We start from the raw sequence: 19,775 nt of genomic DNA, 5'->3' as shown, positions 1-19,775 counted from the left end.
AAAAAATGATCTGGGCTCAATTGCCAAAGGAGAATCCCTATTAGTAATTTCACACACATGGTTGGAGCTGCAATCAATCAATCATTGGTATTTATTGAGCGCTTACAGTGTGCGGAGCACTCGGGGGAGTACAATACAAAAGAGCTGGTAGCAAAGATGTGCTAAATTCAGAGCCCACACCCCCCTCCTCTGCTGTCCCACTCCAGTTACCTTCATGAAAGCAGTGATGCGGAGAAAAAAAGTTGACTAAGGCCCACACGTATTTTAAATGTGCCTTTTATTTTTTTGTTTTCTGGGCTCAGGTTAGAGTGATGGGCTCAGCTTCTTGCCTGCTGTTGGGTATGCGAGAAGCTTTCTGAAGGCCTGTTTAGTAATGAAAAGACGAGTAAAACTGAAGCAATAAGACCGATTTTTCAGGAGTGGTACTATTTTATCTGGGCTGCCTTTTGGTTTTGAAAGCCAGCCTTTCCATTTGGGCAGACAATAACTTCCAGGTTTCATGTTTAACCACGGCCGTGCCTTGTTTTGGATGAGGACCTTTTTCACAGTGGACTTGGAGTATTTTAGGCATTAGTCTTAACAGCATTACTAGTATCAGTAATACCTAATTTGAAGATGAGGGGTGTGTGTGCCCCCAACTTGGATGTTGTGTATATTTTTAAAGTTGAGTTCTTTCCTTACCTACAAGTTCCCAGTCTTGAGGGGAAGCGCTTAACAAATACCATCATTATTATTATAAAAGACAGCTGACCATAATTAAAAATAAATATCTTCCTAGGCCACACAGCAACAGGTATCCCAAAATGGAGATTTGTTAGTTAACTGGAACTGCATGGAGATGCAGTTCTTTAACCTGTAGGGATGGTTTCTGAGTGATGTGAAAGTTGGAAGAAACAGTTTGACTAGTATGTCTAATATCTAACCAACATCATTACCATGATGTAATGAGGAGGCAGGTAGCAGAGGCCTGTTTTACAGTGAAAGAAATGGAGCTACCGTGAGGTTGTGGCTTACCGAAGCCAAATTATATTGATGGCCACTGGGATGGGATTCCTGATTCTCAGGAGATGTGGTTATGCTGTATCTGCCAAAGAGCCTCAAGGTTGTCATTTTTGGAGAGATTCTCAGAATATCCTGAAGAGAAGAATCTGGCCTTTCGCATTGTAATGTTATGTCAGTCAAGAATTGCAGTTAGTGATCACTTAAAAAAAATTGTTTATACCTTTTCCTATTGCAGGATGGTGAAAATTCATCTTGGTTCCGGGTACCGACAAGTCTTCTGGAGTTGGGACAAATGCTTGCATTTGATTGTAGTTGTGACCATTTCAGGGTAGTCTCTGGTTTGTTTCGTTGGTTACAATTGATGTTATTCATGGATGTCAAGCCAGAAAATAAAAATTGAATAAAAGTGTAGGATCCTAATGAGAAACAGGAAGGCTGTTGTTGACATGTTCTCTGCCTGCCTAGCTGATACCCTTCCTGATGCCCATAAAACACAGAATGTGTTCCATTTTGAGGTGTCTTAGGATGAGAAGTTACCTGGGATGCTGCATCTATTTAAAGGATCGGAAGAAAAGAATCATCTTTTTTCCTTTCAGTGTAATTCTCTACTAAATTGTTGACATTCCTGCTCTTTCAGAAAATCTGTAGTTACCACCTGGGCTGTGTGTCATGGCAGTAGCCACTCTCCTCAATGTTCCGATTCCTTTTGCCTAGCAACTTTATAAGGCCCTGACTTATTCTGCTACTGGAGGTCTCTAAGAGTTGAACCAATAAAATATCCATTCCTCTCCAGCCACTTTCCAGCCAGTGGTAAATCTTGCCTCCGGAGTCATGTTCAACCTCACTGGATCAATGCGCAGACAGTTCTGTCGTTACCACATGTGTTCCGAATGGGTTTTGTCTACAGTTCCGCTTGGGAACCGGGGAATGTTCTGACAACACACCTCTATACTGGATGCACGCTTGTGCGCAGGGTCACTCAATGCCACCACGTGAGTTTCCGTGACACAGGGTCCAGCAGGAAAGCACCCCCTGTGTTAGAGGAAAATGTGGTGTGTGAGTTATAGGTAACACAGCGAGGATTGAAAGTCGGCAAATAGGGCACTCAACCCTTTGAGCCTTTTCTTATTCTGTGGTTCTTTATGATGGACTGAAATTAGATAAGACATTCTGGTTTACAAAGTTCTTTTATGGTGGATTGTTTGTGAAAAGTGATTGCAAGTGAAAAAAATAATCAAACCACAGCATGTGACGTTTGTTTCTTTCTCTTCTTTCACAGGTCATTTGGATCCTGGGTACCTAGGAAGTGACAAAACCACCTCTGGCAACGCACAGCTCAACGAAGAGATCAACATTGCCTCTTCAGATAGTGAAGTGGAGATCATTGGAGTTCAGGAACACGCAAGGTAGAGAAATGAAGCTCCTGTCTTGCATTTGATAATTCCTGAAATAGCCCTCTAAACCCAAAGGAAACTGATGAGTGGCACATTGCATGAGATGAACAGCGAATGCTGTCTGATCTACTTGCGGAGGTCTGGAAATGCACATGTTTTTATGTTCAAGAAGGGAGGGTATATTGCCTCTTGTCTTGAACAATCAGCAAATAGGTCCCCATAGGAAAGAGCTGAAATCCATACAGGCTTACACATTTTTCTCTGTATATCAGTTGCCTCATCGTACTTTCAGGTTTATATTTTGTTCGTTTTTTGGCAGGGGGAGGTGTTTTAGCCTCACTTTTTGCAGTTTGCCCAAGTGTTTCTCTTCCTTCGTCTTGGGCCGAGGCAATATTAGAAGTTAACAGTTGAAGGTATGCTTCAAAGTGACCAGGGACTCCAATTTTAGATTTGGAACCCAGGCAGTAAGTCTTTGCTGAACCTTCTGATTTTGAACTTCCCAAATAAAAAAAAAAGTTATGACTGCAGACAAAGCTTTGAGTTTCTAATTTACGCTGTACACAGGTAGTCGAACGTAGTAGCCTTCCAATGAGAAATCATCTTAATGAAAAGAAAACAAGCAGATTAGATATCTTTTGGGCCTCTTCCCTTAGGTAACATTCATAAAAACATTTATTATAATGAATCAGTGTTATTGAGCACTTACTGTGTGCAGAGCGTTGTACTGAGTGCTTGAGAGAGTACAATACAATGTGACAGACACATTCCCAGCCATGATTTCTCTAGAGGAATTTTCATCCTCAAATGATTTGTCCTTGAAGCAGCAGACGTAAATACGTGATTCTCTCAGAGAACACTGAAAATCTTGCCAGAAATTGGAAAAGCATCACAATGCCTGGATTTTCATTGCACCTTGCCTTAGCCTAAACTGATGTGGTTAGAGTAACAATCACAGTGGAAATCATTCATTTATTCAATCGTATTTATTAAGCACTTACTGTGTGCAGAGCACTGTACTAAGCACTTGGGAAGGTACAGTACAACAATGAACAGTTGTTTTGCCTGCAACAAAAGTCACCGAGAAATATCTCACTGTTCCTACCAAAAGTGAGCTGAGATGCATTGGTGCAGGGTGGACGTATTCTGTAGATCACCTCTTTGAGGAGATAACTTTTGCTGTAGGCTTATGATGATACCTGATGAGAAATTGCAGTGAGATTTGGCCTGCCACCAAATGTACTTTAAGAATGGAGAATGCAACAGAATAACTTGAAAACTGTAATCTCACTAATGACAAATCTAGAATTCTTCAGACCCCATCCACCTTCGAAAGAGCTTCAATTGAACAACTTTCTTCTTTCCTCACTGTTGTTTCTTGCCTACACAGCTTTCTCTTCTCTCCCTGTTCCTAGTTTTTACTTTCGTTCTCATTAATCGTTTTCCCTCCTCACTCTCCTGAAAGGTTTTCTTTCCCAGCCTCCTTACTTCAACCTATATGTACTTCCCTACCCTCCTCATTGATTGCCCTCATTCGTATTCCCTCGGATATCCTTGCCGTCTGCCTTCTCTTCTGCCATTGTAGGCTCATATTTCGGCAGGGTCTACATCCCTCTCTGTCTTCTCAACCTTCTGCTTTGTCTTCCCGGTGTCTCGTCTTCATCTGAATCCGTTCGATGGGCCATTCTCTCATCACTCCAGCTGTTCTCTAGTGGTTTTCTCTTGGTAGCTCCAAGTAGATGAGTGTACTCTGTATCTTTTTCTCTCCTCATGTAACTTTTACTGTCTCAGACTTTGTGTCTTGGAGGCAAACGTTCTTGGATATTATTTAACTACTTGCACATCTGTTTCTCTACTCACCCTTATTTCATTCAGTTGTATTTATTGAGCGGTTACGGTGTTCAGAGCACTGTACTAAGCATTTGGGAAGTACAAGGTGGCAACATATAGAGACGGTCCCTACCCAACAACGGGCTCACAGTCTCACCTTATCCATCCGTTCTATTATCTACATTGTCTCAAATCCTGTGAATTTTTTTTTAATGGTATTTGTTGAGCAATTACTATGTGCCAGGCGCTGTACTAAGTACTGGGGAAGATCCAGGCTAATCAGGTTGAACACAATCCATGTCCTACATGGGGCTCTTAGTATTAATCATGCTGGAAGCAGCATGGCTTTGTGGAAAGAGCCTGGGCTTTGGACTCAGAGGTCATGGGTTCAGATCCCAGCTCTGGCAATTGTCAGCTGTGTGACTTTGGGCAAGTCACTTAATTTCTCTGGGCCTCAGTTACCTCATCTGTAAAATGGGGGTTCATTCATTCATTCAATCATATTTATTGAGCGCTTACTCTGTGCAGAGCACTGTACTAAGCGCTTGGGAAGTACAAGTTGGCAACATATAGAGACGGTCCCTACCCAACAGTGGGCTCACAGTCTAGAAGGGGGAGACAGAGAACAAAACAAAACATATTAACAAAGTAAAATAAATAGAATAAATATGTACAAATAAAATAGAGTAACAAATCTGTACAAACATATGTACATATATACAGGTACTGTGGGGAGGGGAAGGAGGTAAGGCGGGGGGATGGGGAGGGGGAGAAGGGGGAGAGACTAAGACTGTGAGCCCCCCGAGGGACAACCATATTACCTTGCAACCTCCGCAGCACTTAGAACAGTGATTTGCACATAGTAAGCACTTAATAAATGCCATTATTATTATTATTATTAATCCCCACTTTACAGAGGAGGTAACTGAGGCACAGAGAAGATCAATGCCTTGCCCAAGGTCACACAACAGGCAAGTGGCGGAACCAGAATTAGAAGCTAGGTCCCTCTGATTCTCAGGCCCATGCTGTATCCACTAGGCCATGCAACCTGTAAAGACTGTTGAAACTTCAGGACTGTATATAGGAGCCCATCTTCTAGACTGTGAGCCCACTGTTGAGTAGGGACCGTCTCTGTATGTTGCCAACTTGTATTTCCCAAGCGCTTAGTACAGTGCTCTGCACACAGTAAGCACTCAATAAATGCGATTGAATGAATAACCATTCTCTCTCTAGAAATATTGTATTTTCTGGCTTACTGCAGCACCCACCATATTGGCCTCCCTGCTTCTCGCCCTTCCTCCACAATCCACCATGTCAGTCCACAGTCAGTTCACAATGCTGTAGGTATAGCAGTCATCTTAAATTATTGTCTTATTCTTCAGATTTTGATTCTAGGACTTAACGTTTACCCCCTCACACACACCCCTCTCCCACACACACACACTCAGCTCCCATCTTTGTTACTTCACTAATCTCCGTGTCCTCCTTTTCCCCTTGGCCAGTTGCAGAATGTGACCATGTCTTAACTTTATATCATTCCCATCTTTCTGTGGCCTCTTCCCATCCCTGAGGATGACCCTATTTTTTCTCTTCCATGAAATCACTTTTTCAGGCTCCCTCCTTTCAAGAAGGTGTAGTTGGAACTTGTTTGTCTAACTATCCTCCCCATTGTTTAATATGAAAGTTGAGGGAGAATGAAGAAACTGAAAGTACATGTCAAGTAATAAAACCGAAACCCTAAACTCCAGCACTTTTCACTGGTCCGTGGCTTAGTGGAAAGAGCCCGGGCTTTGGAGTCAGAGGTCATGGGTTCAAATTCCGGCTCCACCAGTTGTCAGCTGTGTGACTTTGGGCAAGCCACTTCACTTCTCCAGGCCTCAGTTCTCTCGTCTGTAAAATGGGGATGAAGCCTGTGAGCCCACCGTGGGACAACCTGATTACCTTGTACACCCCCAGTGCTTAGAACAGTGCTTTGCAAATAGGAAGCGCTTAATAAATGCCATTATTATTATTATTATTATTATTATCATCTTCATTGATCATCTCAGCTACTTTGTAAATCCACCAGGCAGAGATTTGGGGTCTCAATTTCTGAACCTCGAACACCGGCTTTCAAAAGATGCAGTGTAACAATACGAGTACAATCCTGAGCCCTTCAGAAATGTTCTTCATGAACCAAATGATGAGCTGAAGCACAGAAGCATAAAAATGGAGATTCTTTCCCGTTTGGATTCCTGGAGGCTTTCTTCAGGTCGACGCTGTTAACTTTGGTAGCAAATATAATGGTGTCCATGAAGTAAAAACCTTGTTTATATTTTTAGTATTCTGTTATTGGAGTGCACTTAGGGATGTGCATATTTAAACTTAAGAAAGAGTCAAGTCTTCATTCTCCTCTTCAGTAGGTGGTCTTAGCGCCTTTCTCAGTGGCTTCTCATTTAGGCTAAGCATTCAGATTATGGGCCTGAGAAGCAAATGGGGAGGCTTTCCTTGTTAGTCGCTTCCAAATTGCACCTCTTAAGGGTGCATTTTCTCATTTGGAATTTATTTCTTTTGCAGGTCTAGGGTTGCAGTTACGAAGTATTGATGGGGGCTTCTGTCAGGGTTATCACGTGGAATAAAGGTTTTAGGTTTTGAACCACATCTTTTTACTCTCATTTGATTTGCATGCGTAGTTAGCTGTTCTTTGGATTTAGTTGCCCTGTTCTCATTGTATTTTTCTCTTCTTCATATCCACAATTTTATTGGATTTGTAAGGATTGCTAAACTCAGGAATTTGACCTCGAGGTAATTTTTTGGTTTGCGGTGACTCAGGTAGTTCGTGCCATTTTTCCTTAATGGAAATATTTTGGCATTTGCCCTGAAATCTTTTGGTTGTGATTTATTTAAACTAGTGATTTTTTTCTTCATGCATGTGAAGCCTTTCTCTGTTAGATTTTAGACTTGATGTTTTCACTTCAGGTTTCACGCTTCCTAGAGCCACTGTATAGAAAGCATGCTCTCTGAACTAGTTGAATGCATCTCTAGCCGATGCCTGCTTTGTGTTGACATGCTTGACTTATTCTTTCCTGAAGCGTCATCCTCTCCACCCAGGGGTTTTTCTGAGCGGTAGGTCTCCCTGGGTGGGAAGCTACCTCTAGGCTGGTCAAGGTGTGTCATTAGCAGTTTTGATTGATTCATTCATTCAGTCGTATTTATTGAGCGCTTACTGTGTGCAGAGCACTGTACTAAGCGCTTGGGAAGTACAAGTCGGCAACAGTGGATTAAACTACGTATCATCAGAGAGATACTTTCATTGGTTATTTCAAAATCCATCACTGCTGAGCTAAAAAAATGCATTCCTGTTTATAGCACTACTAGGGAGGGGATTGTATAATGTGGCTATAAATTAATCAAAGAACAAAAATCAAAGGGATATTTCCATTTTGAACTGGTATAACCCTAACTGTTACTAAAGGATGATCATTTGGCAAACTACTGAAATGTTTGAGGACTAAAACAGGCTATTTCTACAAAGAACATCTCCAATATTAATTTTCCTGAAATGTGGGACAGATTTTTAACTAAAAAAAAAAAAGAAGAAATCGGTCCACAGTATGATGGTCTGTTACTCTCACAGATCGTACAATAGCACGATAAGCATATACACATCCTACTTGACTCAAAACAGTATAATAGTGTATTTCACTTTAAATTCAAATCCTCCCTAATCCACACCTCCATCATCACTACCCCATTTCTTTTTATCTAAGATACTACCTTTGATTTTCTTGACTTGCTTGACTCTGAACTGGAGGGGAGGAATCGGCCATAATTCTGAAAATTAAACAGGTGAAACACACTCCGGCAAATTTAGATGCATTAGATGAAGGCAGTGCAGCTGTCACGGTAATGGCCCTGCCTCTGGGTGTCACTTCTTTGGCCATCTACCTTGTTGTGCCATTTTGGCTAAAATGAATTTCACCGCCTCCCGTCCCTCCTCCCCCCTCAACATGTTATTTGCTCTTCCTCCCTCCCCACCACTGCTGCAACAGGGTTGACCTTGGATTTGGGGCCAAGACTAAACCGGGGCTGAGTTCAGTGTTGTATTACGGTGTTGTGTTAGAGATGTTCCAAAGTAAATATGTCCTGAGTCCCCTTCAGTTGGTCCTGCTGCTCTAGAAGCCTATTCTCCCACCCTGCCCCTTTCCATTTCCCCTCCTTTTTCAAAAAACAAAACAAACAAAATAAAAAACCACACACAACCCCCCAAACCCCTCAGCACCTCTTTTTGTCACTGACTGTTAGTAATGTCAGTGATTCTCAAGAAGTTAACGGAAAGAGGTGCTGATTTGGTTTTAAAGTTAATGGCTTCCCTCTAGACTGTAAGCTCGTTATGGGCAGGGAATGTGTCTGCCAATTGTGTTGTATTCTCCCAAGTGCTTAGTACAGTGCTCTGCACATTCTCAGTAAATACGATTGATTTTTTTAATAGTGTTGAGCGCTAACTATGTGCTTAACACTGGGATAGATACAAGGTAATCAGGTTGGATACAGTCCATGTCCCACATGGGTTCACAGTCTTAGTCCCCATTTTACAGATGAGGTAACTGAGGCACAGTGAAGTGACTTGCCCAGGGTCATACAGCAGTCAGGCGGCAGAGAGGGGATTAGAACTCAGGTCCTCCTGGCTTCTAGGCCCAGGCTCTATCCACTAGGCCACGCTGCTTCCAAGGTTCATTAGAGACAAAATAGGAAATTTTAAACATGTTCAAATATGCTGAACATTTTATAAGATTGTTGAGGCAGATAGGGAATACCGAAGGCCTAGAAATCAAGTCTTCTAAGTTTTTTGAAATTACTCAGGCTTCCTGGAAGGAAACTAGAAAATATGCGTGGTCACTAAGAGTGCCGCATGAACTACTGATTTCGGTGGCCTTCTTTCTAAAAATAAATTATCTGTGTCATGAGGCTGACCACCCAAGCTTGTTTGTTTCCCAAGCCTTCTCCAGTGTTTATCTTTCCACCCTTTGAGTTAGGATTTGATGTCATCTTGTTTCTGATTGGAGACAACTCTGGGTTTTTCAGGCCACTTGCTGCTTCTGTTTCTCCATCTGTCTGGCTTTTGGCCATTTCACAGAAAGGAGAAGAAAGTAAAACCCAGCCATTCCCCAATTTACCAACTGCTCTGATAGCGGCTTAGTGGAGAGGAAGGTTAAAGTGAGGCTTTAGGCTCGTATTTCCATGCTGCCCCTGCCTTTTTAGATTCCCCTTGCTATACCTTTAAATCATCACTTTAAATCTAGAACATAATGTGTATTTTTTATCATTTATATTTAGTTTATTTGGGGTATATTTTCAAAGTATTTTTCTGAACGTTGGTAAATGACTTTATTTGCCAATGAATCTCTTACAGTATTCTAAGGAAGCCATTATAATCATTGTGATATTAAACACGTATATGTGCCAAGCAGAGTACTAAGCCCTGGGGTAGATATAAAGGTTTGCAGATTGAACATTGTCCCAGTCCCACATAGGGCTCACAGTCTGAGGGAGAACAAATATTGAAATTATATTTTTACAGATGAAGATACTGAGGCGTGGAGAAGTTAAGTGACTCGTCCAAAGACATACTATAGGCAAGCGGAGGAGTCAGAATTAAAACCCAAGTCTATGCTCTTTACAATAGGGATGCTGCTTCTCATTATTCAAGACATTGGCCGTTGTAGAGGTGCTGCAGTATAGTCTCTTGTGTTTTGGCAAAAATCCTTCATGTAATAATAATAATTATGGTACTTGTTAAGTTCTTATTATGTGCCAAACACTTTTCTAAGCTCTGGGGTAGATAAAATGTAGTCAGGTTGGACACAGTCCTGTCCCACATAGGGCTCACTCTCTTAGGCCCCATTTTACAGATGAAGTCGCTGAAGCCTAAAGAAGTGAAGTGACGTGCCCTAGGTCACACAGAAGATGTGGCGGAGCTGGGATTAGGACCCATGACCTTCTGACTCCCAGACTTGTGCTGTATCCACTAAGCCACACTGCTTCTCTGTATTAACTGTATGTCTTAGACTCCAAAATATTTTTCTTTGGAATAATAGATTTTAAAGGATTTCCCACCATTTCATCACCATTCTCATCAGTGGTACTGAGCACTTACTGCGTGCAGAGCGCTGTACCAGGCACTTGGGAGAGTACAATACAACCGAGTGGGTTCACACGTTCCCTTCCCACAATGGGTGTACAGTCTAGTGCCGGAGACAGACATTAATATAAGTAAAGAATTTATAACATTAGAATGAACTGGGATGAGAGGAGGGGAGAGGAGGGAAATAAGATCAGTGAATTTAGAAGCTAATTCATCGGCAGCTACAATTCTGTATAAACTTATATACATATGTCATAATCATCAGTGGTATTTGAATGCTTATTATGAGCAGAGCACTGAAGTAAGCGCTTGGGATATATTCCCATGCTGCCCTTGGGAAGCTGCGTGGCTTAGTGTAAAGAGCCAGGTTTGGGAGTCAGAGGACTTCCAGCTCTGCTAAGTGTTTGCTTTGTGACCTCTGGCCAGTCACTTAACTTCTCTGTTCCTCATTTGTAAAATGGTGATTAAATAGTTGTTCTCCCTCCTACTTAAACTGTGAGCCCCATGTGGGACAAGGTCTGTGTTCAGCCTATCGTGTATCTATCCCAGCACATGCTCACCTAGTAAGCGCTCAAGAAGTATTATCATTATTACTTTATTCCAAGCATAATAATACTTTATTAATAAAAATGAATACATGAAGCGACCTTCTTTTACCTCGACCTTTCACACTTTAGCTTGCTGGGCTTTTTATGTTGAGCTTCTCTCAAGGAATTAATCTCAGAATTATCCTTTCTTTCAAAAAAGTGGTGTTGCTTTTTCCTCATCCTCCCTTCACCCCCAAACTCTTTGACCATCCAACTCATCTTTGTGGCCTGAGCTCATCTCAGCCCCCAAATGACAACCAATCCATTTGACAGAAGGCTGGATCATCAAGCTTTAGGACCTTATCTTTTCTTCCTCGTCCTTTTCTCTGTACTCTAGTTTCAGATCCAGTCCCTGGGTGGAGCTTGGAACTCTTGCCTGTGGAACTCTTGTTTGTTTTTTTTGGTGTTGTTTTTTGCTTCAAAATCTGGAGAGCTGAGATCGCACTGGGTGGGGAGGGAAAGAATTTGTGGCTCTGCCCAATTAAATGAGCATCCTCTGTAGGTCAGGCAGGGGTTGATACTGGGCTCAAACCTGCTTTCCCTCCCACAGCCTCTAGTATTCACATCTTTAACTAGGTAATAATAATAATGATGGCATTTGTTAAGCGCTTACTATGTGCAAAGCACTGTTCTAAGCGCTGGGGATCTTACAAGGTGATCAGGTTGTCCCACGTGGGGCTCACAGCCTTTATCCCCATTTTACAGATGAGGTCACTGAGGCCCAGAGAAGTGAAGTGACTTGCCCGAAGTCACACAGCTGACAAGTGGCGGAACCAAGATTTGAACCCATGACCTCTGACTCCAAAGCCCGGGCTCTTTCCACTGAGCCACGCTGCTTCTCCAGAGAATAATTCTGCAAGTGGAGGAACTCCTGGATCAGTGCCATTCTTCCTTATTTATTCCAAGCTGTATGTCAGACTATTAGAATAGGTCTGTCAGGGTAGATCAATTTATAGGCCGAGCCCTATGCACTGGCCACTACTCCAATAAACTGCCGAATCATATTATAATAGAAATTCCTAGGAGATCCAAGCCCCACTGTTTGCTCCCATCTCAGGAGTGTGAGGCCTCAACGAAAACGCCCTCTGGCATTCTTAGTTACTGCCAAAAGCCATTTCAGTGGCGCTGGCTCAGGGCCACAGGCTCAGTAGTTCAATGGGAAAACGAGTTTTGATGACCTCTGTGGTTGCTTCCCCTTTGAGTCGGATGGATTGATTTTTGGGAACTCGATTGGGCCGAAACCCAAATGGTCAACCGTCCCATGGCACCGTAGCTGAAAGCAGGGCTGTAAGACTGCAGATTGGTAATGCCACCTGCCATCTTGAGCCTCACTGGCCCTCATACCGCACATGATACTTCTTTGGCTCTTTAAAGCTGAAGGAAGCGATCTTGTTCCCGTGGGATTCATGAGAGCCAAAGGGGCTGCCGAAATCCAGTTTGGGTTTTGGTGTCTGGCAATGATTGCTTTTGTATGGGCACCAGTGATTGAAAAACCAATCTTCTTTTACTTTTGGGAGTTGAAGCAGTTCGCCTTCCAAGCTTTGGAACCTGAGGGCCGGGGGAATGTCAAAATACTTCCAAGTACTAGTGGCAAGTAGCATCGTCCCCGTCTACAGACGAAGAGTCCACGGCCCAGGGAGATGAAGTTTCTTAGCCAAGCTGAATCAGCGTCGAGGGTGGGACTTGAATTCCCAACTCTCCGACTGAGCCCTGGGTTGACACCCTTGACTGATCTCCGTTAAACTCTGTTCGTGGCTTATCCCGTAGTTAGGAAACATGTTGACTGACAAGCATATAGAGAATGGAAGAGTCTAATGGTAGAGTTCACGACTGTCACTAAGGTCGTGATTGTCCGCCCCCTGTAAATCGCAGCATTTGGCTTTGCGCGTCGGAAAGTTTAATGGTTTTTGTGTCTCTGTTTCCCTATGTGCAGATGTGTACATCCCAGAGGAGGGGTGATTCAGAGTGTGTCATCATGGAAGCACGGCTCAGGCTCGCAGTACATTAGCACCCGACAAACGCAATCGTGGACAGCTGTGACACCCCAGCAGAATTGGTCTTCACCTCCGGAAGTAGTCGATCTCACCTTGGATGAGGATACCAGACGCAAATACCTACTGTAATACAACGTCACTGTTTCTTCAGCCCTTCTTCCCCCCACTGCTTTCCCCCTCGCCCTGCTCCCTGGCCCTTCTTCCTCTTCCTCCTCCTTCCTTTGTGGCACAAAAGTTCGTCGTCATAGCTCAGCTTCAGAAGCCCCTTTCTTGGCATTTGTGGAATTGAAATTTGTGGAGAATTGCCCTTTTCAGAAGTAGAGATTTTATTTTTAAAGTCACTTAGAAAATGACTTGGTTTCCCCCAAATTAGGACCCTTTTTCTCTCTTCCTCACTAGGAAGGTGAGAGATAATGGTGGATTTTAATAAAAACAACCACAGAGCCATATTGTGGTTGTTAATCTGAGGAAATAATGTACAGACCCACCCCTGGTGGAACAATACCACTTTAATTGCCAGCGAATTTGTATTTTGGCTTTGGAGGTGGATATTTTTCTGTATGAATGGCAGCAGTAATGTTCTCAGTGTGAATTCCCCCTTTTCCTTCCCCACCTACCCCAGAGCGTTCGCATTTGCACACATACCGGGTTGGATTATGTTACCAGCACTCATTTGGTAAGGCAACATGTGCACTTAAATGCACTTAACAGTTTTTCCTTTCAAGCAGAAAACATTCGTCTTTGTTTTCTCTTCCCGATCAAGTCTTCTGCCTCCTTTAGCAACTACTGTTTGGGCTGGCGATTTGCCACAGCATGAATTAATGACATGGTTCTAATGCTTGTGATAGCAAATGCTTATATCCATGGTATTATTATGGCTTCCATTCCAGTCCACTACTTTAACTCATGACTTTCTGAAAAACGTTGTTCTTGGGACAGGGACTTTTTGTAACAAGCCTCTACCCTAAGGTGACACTTTCTAGGCGGTCCGAGGGCTCTGAGACATTGATTCCATGTTAATTGTGTGTGAGTGGGTGTGGGTGTGTTTGCGTGCCCGCACGTGTCTTCAAATAACTGGAAAATTAACCGATCTAGAAATTGGCAGCTCTGTCAGTAAGTACATATAAACAACCTGACAGAGGGAAACGTTAGGGATTTAGTGTTAAAGCTGAAATCTGTTTAAGCTCCTAAATGCCCTCTACAGAGGGGAGACTCTTAAAGTACTCAGCCATCAAGCCCTAAGGTCACAAAAGTAGTTATGACATCAATTCCAGTACATTCGTCGCCTCCGTCTTTAGGAAATAAAACACCTTCAAAAGCATACCGTAAGAAGTAAAATACCAATAATATCGAGGGGTTTTTTTGCATTATTTAATCTAGGGCGGAGATGATCAAAATGGCCCATTTGAGGAATTCAGGGTAACCGACCTCTAGATTGTAGTTGCGCATAGAAGGGACTCTCTTGGTTGCTTATTGGTCTTGCCAAGATTAAACATGTGCAGCTGAACAGTGTCATCTCTGAGCCTTGGGATGCAAAGACAGCTGAAGTGCTTTTCAGTTGTGATGTTAGTCTGACACACTCTGGAAGGGGGGAAAAAAAGGGAGTCTAAAATATCCCCCTTTATCGTACGGTCCTCTGATCACTGCCTGCCCTGTCCCCGGAGGACTCAGCTGATTTGTTGGTCAGAGGTTTTCATGGGCTGGCATTCTAGAGCCTGACCTGGCTCCTGAGGCTCAAAGATTTTATTCTGTTGAGGAAGGGCTAGGTAGAGGAGAAATAGGGGATGGGAGAACAGGATTAGAGAAGAGAGTCGAGTCGAGCAATGCCAAGTCTGGCCTGAATAATGACTTTTTGATCCCTGGCCTAAACCACCAGGCCCGTCCAGACCCTTACTCTGTGCTGCCACCTGCAAAACCCGTTCACGCCAGTAGCTCTTAGGGGCCTGCCACTGAGATCAGCTCCACTGATACGCTGCCCCGTCCTTGCCACGAATACATATACCTCCCTCTCTCCCTCTCTTTGAGGCAACAGGCAACCCACTTGGGCTGCTGCTTCAAAGAAGGGATCATCTGCAAGCACTGTATTGAATCAGGGTTCCAGTTGAAGCTGCACTTAGGAACCCTACTGAAGGTGTAACTCCTCTAGCCCCTCAGGTCCTGTCTCGAGACTGCAGATTCTGCCCTGGGAGGGCAACATGGTTTGACTGTCCCGATACTCAACCGCCCCTCTTCTGCAGGCGGCCTTACTCTTGCCAAGGTGCACTGGAGTGGAAAGCCAGGTTCAAAATTAAACGTTTGGGGGGAAAAATAATTCAATCATTACCCACGGTGTCTTGCCAATTCGTATTTTCTCATAGATTCCATCCAGATGGGGATATGTCACCTTCTAAGGCCGCACCTCTTGTTGTTGTTTTTTTAAGCTTTTTCATTTCTAAAGGTGTCACCTGCTTTGCCATGACAATAGATCTGGCCTTTCACCTCAGACGTTTGTGGCAACATGTTGTCGTAAGAGGCATTTTAAAACGGCAGAACCAGAATCAGCTACATGATCCCATCTGCTTCCTTTTACAGAGCCTTTTGGGCTTCCTCCAGTCCTCACCTACTACAGAAAATCCCTAAATTTGATCAGTTAACTTTGTTGAGTCATATTCTTTGCTGTATTTTACCGTTCACGGGACGGAGATTTGCTTCCTTTTCACGTCTACTCTCGGGTTCAGCCGTGGAAATGGAAAGTCCCATTTTAAAATCGTGGGCTGGGTCAGCACAACCAAAAGGGCAAGTTATTCAGTCTGAATCTGTCAGTCCCAACTGTTCTTGTCCACTCAAGGTGTTGGGTTTCGTTTTTCGTTTCCTTGTTTCCCAGTGAATAGCCTGTTAACAGAAGTGATTGTTTTCCTCTCGGGATAAATACCAAGCAAGCGGAACACACCGAGGTTGCTTATCATCCAGGAATTCTCACAGCTGCATCCACCACAGTTGCCACTGCAAGTTCAAGAGCCCATCATCCCCGCAGGGTATTTCGGATAGCGACATACTCTTGTGGGCTTTTTGTGCTCACTTGTGTGGTGGCGGATGACCCCTGGTGCCCCGGCTCCAGTGCATCCCACAGGGGTTGTGGTGGACACAGCTGCGTGATTTTTTGTAAGACTGGCAAGCCTGAAACATGCCTTCTAGAGGACCTTTCTGGAGCACCAGTTGGCAGAGTAGAGATGGGCCATCCCCTGGTAATTTGGCTTAAACATTCGCTCCACGGCCTCGTGTTTGAAAGCACAGAATATCAATAGGGGGAAAAGTTGCAGCACCTAAAAGTACGCCCCTGTTCAATGGTAATAGCAGGCTGGGGAATGGTTCCTGTTTGGCAAGGAAAACAAATTGAAATCGGGAAACCGCCAGCTCTGTTATTTTGTGATCCTGGCCGGCGAGAGGTATTTGCTGCTTTTTGGGAGTTGGCGTGTTTCTGGTTTGGAGTTGGGAGGTCTGTAATGAATGGAATCCATAGTCACCTAATTGGAACATCCCACAGCCGTGAAAATAAGTCATTTGCTAATTTTACAACTTGAGCATCATCCTTGCCAGATGAGCTTTGTAGAGAAACTCAGAGCGATTAGTTAGTTGCTTGCTTTTTACTGTTTCACCTCTAAAGACCAGTTTTTATGAAACCTGAGACAATTCAGCCTTCCCTGTAGAAACAGAAGACCCTCCCTCCACAGTCTTCATTTTTTCAGTCTGTATATGATGTGACTTCCATGTATATATAAAAATGACTGCACCCTAACCAGACTTCCTCAGATTGTGCACTGTTTTTGTTTAAAATAATTGCATATTTTAGTATGATGCTGTTGGTTTTCCCCCCATTTTATTTAAAACACTACATATTTCTTATATTCTTAACAAATTTTAAAAAAAGGTAGTGATCTTTAAAAAAAACCACAATCACTGGATAGTTAGGAAATGTGTTTTTGTTTTTGTTTTTTAAGGAGAGCAAAGAGAGAGGGAGACCTTAAATCCTTTCTGCTTCTCTCACCAAGAAAGTGAAATGCTAGCTAGCCATTGTGTGGCTAGGGCCTAATGCACTTGACGGTTTAAACAGATCTGCTGTTGCTGGAGTTTGAACTTGGAACTTGATGCAGTGAGGACAAATCATTGCTTATAATTCCTGTTTAAAATGTGCAACTCTAGTTTTTAAAAAAAATTGGTTCTTCTTGATATTCATTATTTAGTTCTTGTTTCCATCTAGTATTTAATGGTCTTTGGAGAAAAAATAATAAAACAGAGTGTTATATATATATTTTTTGGTGCAAGACAAGACCTTCTGTTTTTTGAAACAAGTCTGTAGCATAAAGGTTAAACTATTTTACGACAAAATAAAATAGAGTGTATTTAAACAAGAATGTTATCTGAAGTGGTGTTTTTTTTCTCTGCTGAAGTTAATCAGCACAGTGGAACCGTCTCCAAAAATATTTTTAAGCTATGAAAGTGAAATTGTTTTGAACGCCAGAGTGACCGTTTCCTGACAACGGAAGCTTTCCATTGAGATTCTTCTTTTAGCGTGGCTTCCTTGGATGATATGAGATGGGGAAAAAGGCCTAGGTGAACAGCCCTCTGAGCTGACGTCTCCATGACCTTTCCCAGATTTCATCCCTGCTGTCTCGGCAGTACGCTTGGCCTGGAGGTTGGGGGTGGGTTCCACCTACGGAAGGGATGTGGATGCCCTCAGATTTCCAGGAAAGAAAAAAGGAAAAAAAAAATCCGGTTTTGTGATGCAGGACAACCTCTTGCCCGGGAACCGGATTGGGAGCGCCCCCTCATTTCACAGAAGCTCCCAGATGGAATCCACTTCTGCTTTCCTGAGGACTGTAGGAGAGACGTGACTGTGCTTTGCTTCATATTCAAAACTGAAGCACAGTCTGGGAGGTTTCAAAAATAGTCACTGGAGTCCCTTTCCACTGCCGCCGCCCCGCCTTCCCCAAATCAGTTTTCCCTGTGTTCTTAAATACTGTTGGGAGCAAAGGAAATGAAAGACAGGCTGTATTCAAACCTGAGGATCCTTGATATTTCGGGGACCAGCCCAGAACCCTAACTCTATCAGGTAACATGTCCATCGGCAGTCTAGTGCCGATGGACCTTTGGGAAAAGCTTGATTCCTGGAACTAAGCCGGATCAAGAAGAGCCAGGGAGATCTGCGCTGACCGGTTTTATATAAGCAGCGTGGCTCCGTGGAAAGAGACCGGGCTTTGGAGTCAGAGGTCATGGGTTCAAATCCCGGCTCCGCCAATTGTCAGCTGTGTGACTTTGGGCAAGTCACTTCTCTGTGCCTCAGTTACCTCATCTGTAAAATGGGGATTAAGATTGTGAGCCCCACGTGGGACAACCTGATCGCCTTGTATTCCCCCAGCGCTTAGAACAGTGCTTGGCACATAGTAAGCGCTTAACAAATACCGTCATTATAATTATTATTATATAAACCTGTTATTAAAACTTCAGATTCCAGATCAATTTTCTTTCTTCCAGATTTATTAGTTTCTTCTGTCCCGCCATGGGAATTTCCAGCTCCTTGAAAACTAAATTGAGAGGCTGTCTCTCCTTATGGTTTTTCTGAAATACTGTGCTTTTGGGGTGCTCTCATTTTGTCAAACCCTTTTCCCCCCATACCAAAGAAACTGTTGTTTCTTTTCTTCAGTACCAGAAGAAAATTTTCATCTCCTTGTTACTTTGCTTTTGAACCTTGTTACCTATAGGGGCTGTATTTTTTTTATGGTATTTAAGTGCTTGCTATGTGCCAGACACTGTACTAAGCGCTGGGGTAGGCACAAGCTGACCAGCTGTCCCACATGGAGCTCACAATCAATCCCCACTTTACAGATGAGGTAACAGAGACACAGAGAAGTGAAGTGACTTGCCCAAGCAGACAAGCGATGGAGTCCGGATCAGAGCCCAGGTCCTTCTGATTCCCAGCCTCATGGTCTACCCACTAGGTCACAGCTAAGGCTTAGGTTTAGACAGACAATAAACAGATCCTTCTCTGCTGGCTCCAGAAGAGCAGGGTTGGGCCCATGTACACGCTTGTTTTCTGACGGTGTGCATCTCTGCTGTCCTACTACTGGCTCAGTGGAAAGAGCACGGGCTTTGGAGTCAGAGGTCATGGGTTCAAATCCCGGCTCCGCCACTTGTTAGCTGTGTGACTTTGGGCAAGTCACTTCACTTCTCTGGGCCTCAGTTACCTCATCTGTAAAATGGAGATTAAGACTGTGAGCCCCCCGTGGGACAACCTGATCACCTTGTAACCTCCCCAGCACTGAGAACAGTGCTTTGCACTTAGTAAGCGCTTAATAAATGCCATCATTATTATTATTATTGTTACAACCCAGCCTGCACATGTCACTCCTCTAATGCCGACCTACTCACTGTATTTCGATCTCGTCTATCTCGCCACTGACCCCTCACCCATGTCCTGCCTCTGGCCTGGAGCCCCCTCCCTCTTCACACCCGGTAGACAATCACTCTCCCCACCTTCAAAACCTTATTAAAATCATGTCTCCTCCAAGAGGCCTTCCCTGACTAAGCCCTCATTTCCACTTCTCCCACTCACTTGTGCATCACCTCGGCACTTAGATTTGCACCCTTTATTCTCCCTCCCCACCCCCTCAGCTGCACAGCACTTATGTCCGTATCTAGTTTATATTTCTGTCTCCCTGCTCTAGACTGTAAGCTCATTGAGGGCAGGGAGTGTGTCTACCAACTCTTACAATGTGCTCTCCCAAGCACTTAATACAGTGCTCTGCCCATAGTAAGCCCTCAGTAAGTACAATTGATTATCTGTGACCTTCAAAGTTTAGGTCAAGTTCCT

The 19,775-nt window shown here is 43.5% G+C and overlaps 1 protein-coding gene across 2 annotated transcripts in view; it reads left to right on the top strand.

Annotated features, from left to right (window-relative positions):
• C3H18orf25 (chromosome 3 C18orf25 homolog) overlaps positions 1-17,316 on the top strand; it is a 104,414-nt gene extending 87,098 nt beyond the window's left edge. For both annotated transcript variants that reach the window (XM_038744258.1, XM_038744256.1), the window contains 2 exons: positions 2,282-2,408; positions 12,868-17,316. In XM_038744258.1, the coding sequence (XP_038600186.1) occupies positions 2,282-2,408; positions 12,868-13,057 (317 nt within the window). In that variant the 3' untranslated portion in view covers positions 13,058-17,316. The remainder of the gene's footprint in view (positions 1-2,281; positions 2,409-12,867) is intronic.
• The last annotated feature ends 2,459 nt before the right edge of the window (positions 17,317-19,775 follow it).

The sequence above is a fragment of the Tachyglossus aculeatus genome, chromosome 3 (assembly GCF_015852505.1).
Source record: "Tachyglossus aculeatus isolate mTacAcu1 chromosome 3, mTacAcu1.pri, whole genome shotgun sequence".
Classification (NCBI taxonomy): Eukaryota; Metazoa; Chordata; class Mammalia; order Monotremata; family Tachyglossidae; genus Tachyglossus; species Tachyglossus aculeatus.
Note: the sequence above shows the minus strand (reverse complement) of the source record. Positions and strands in the feature narration are given on the sequence as shown.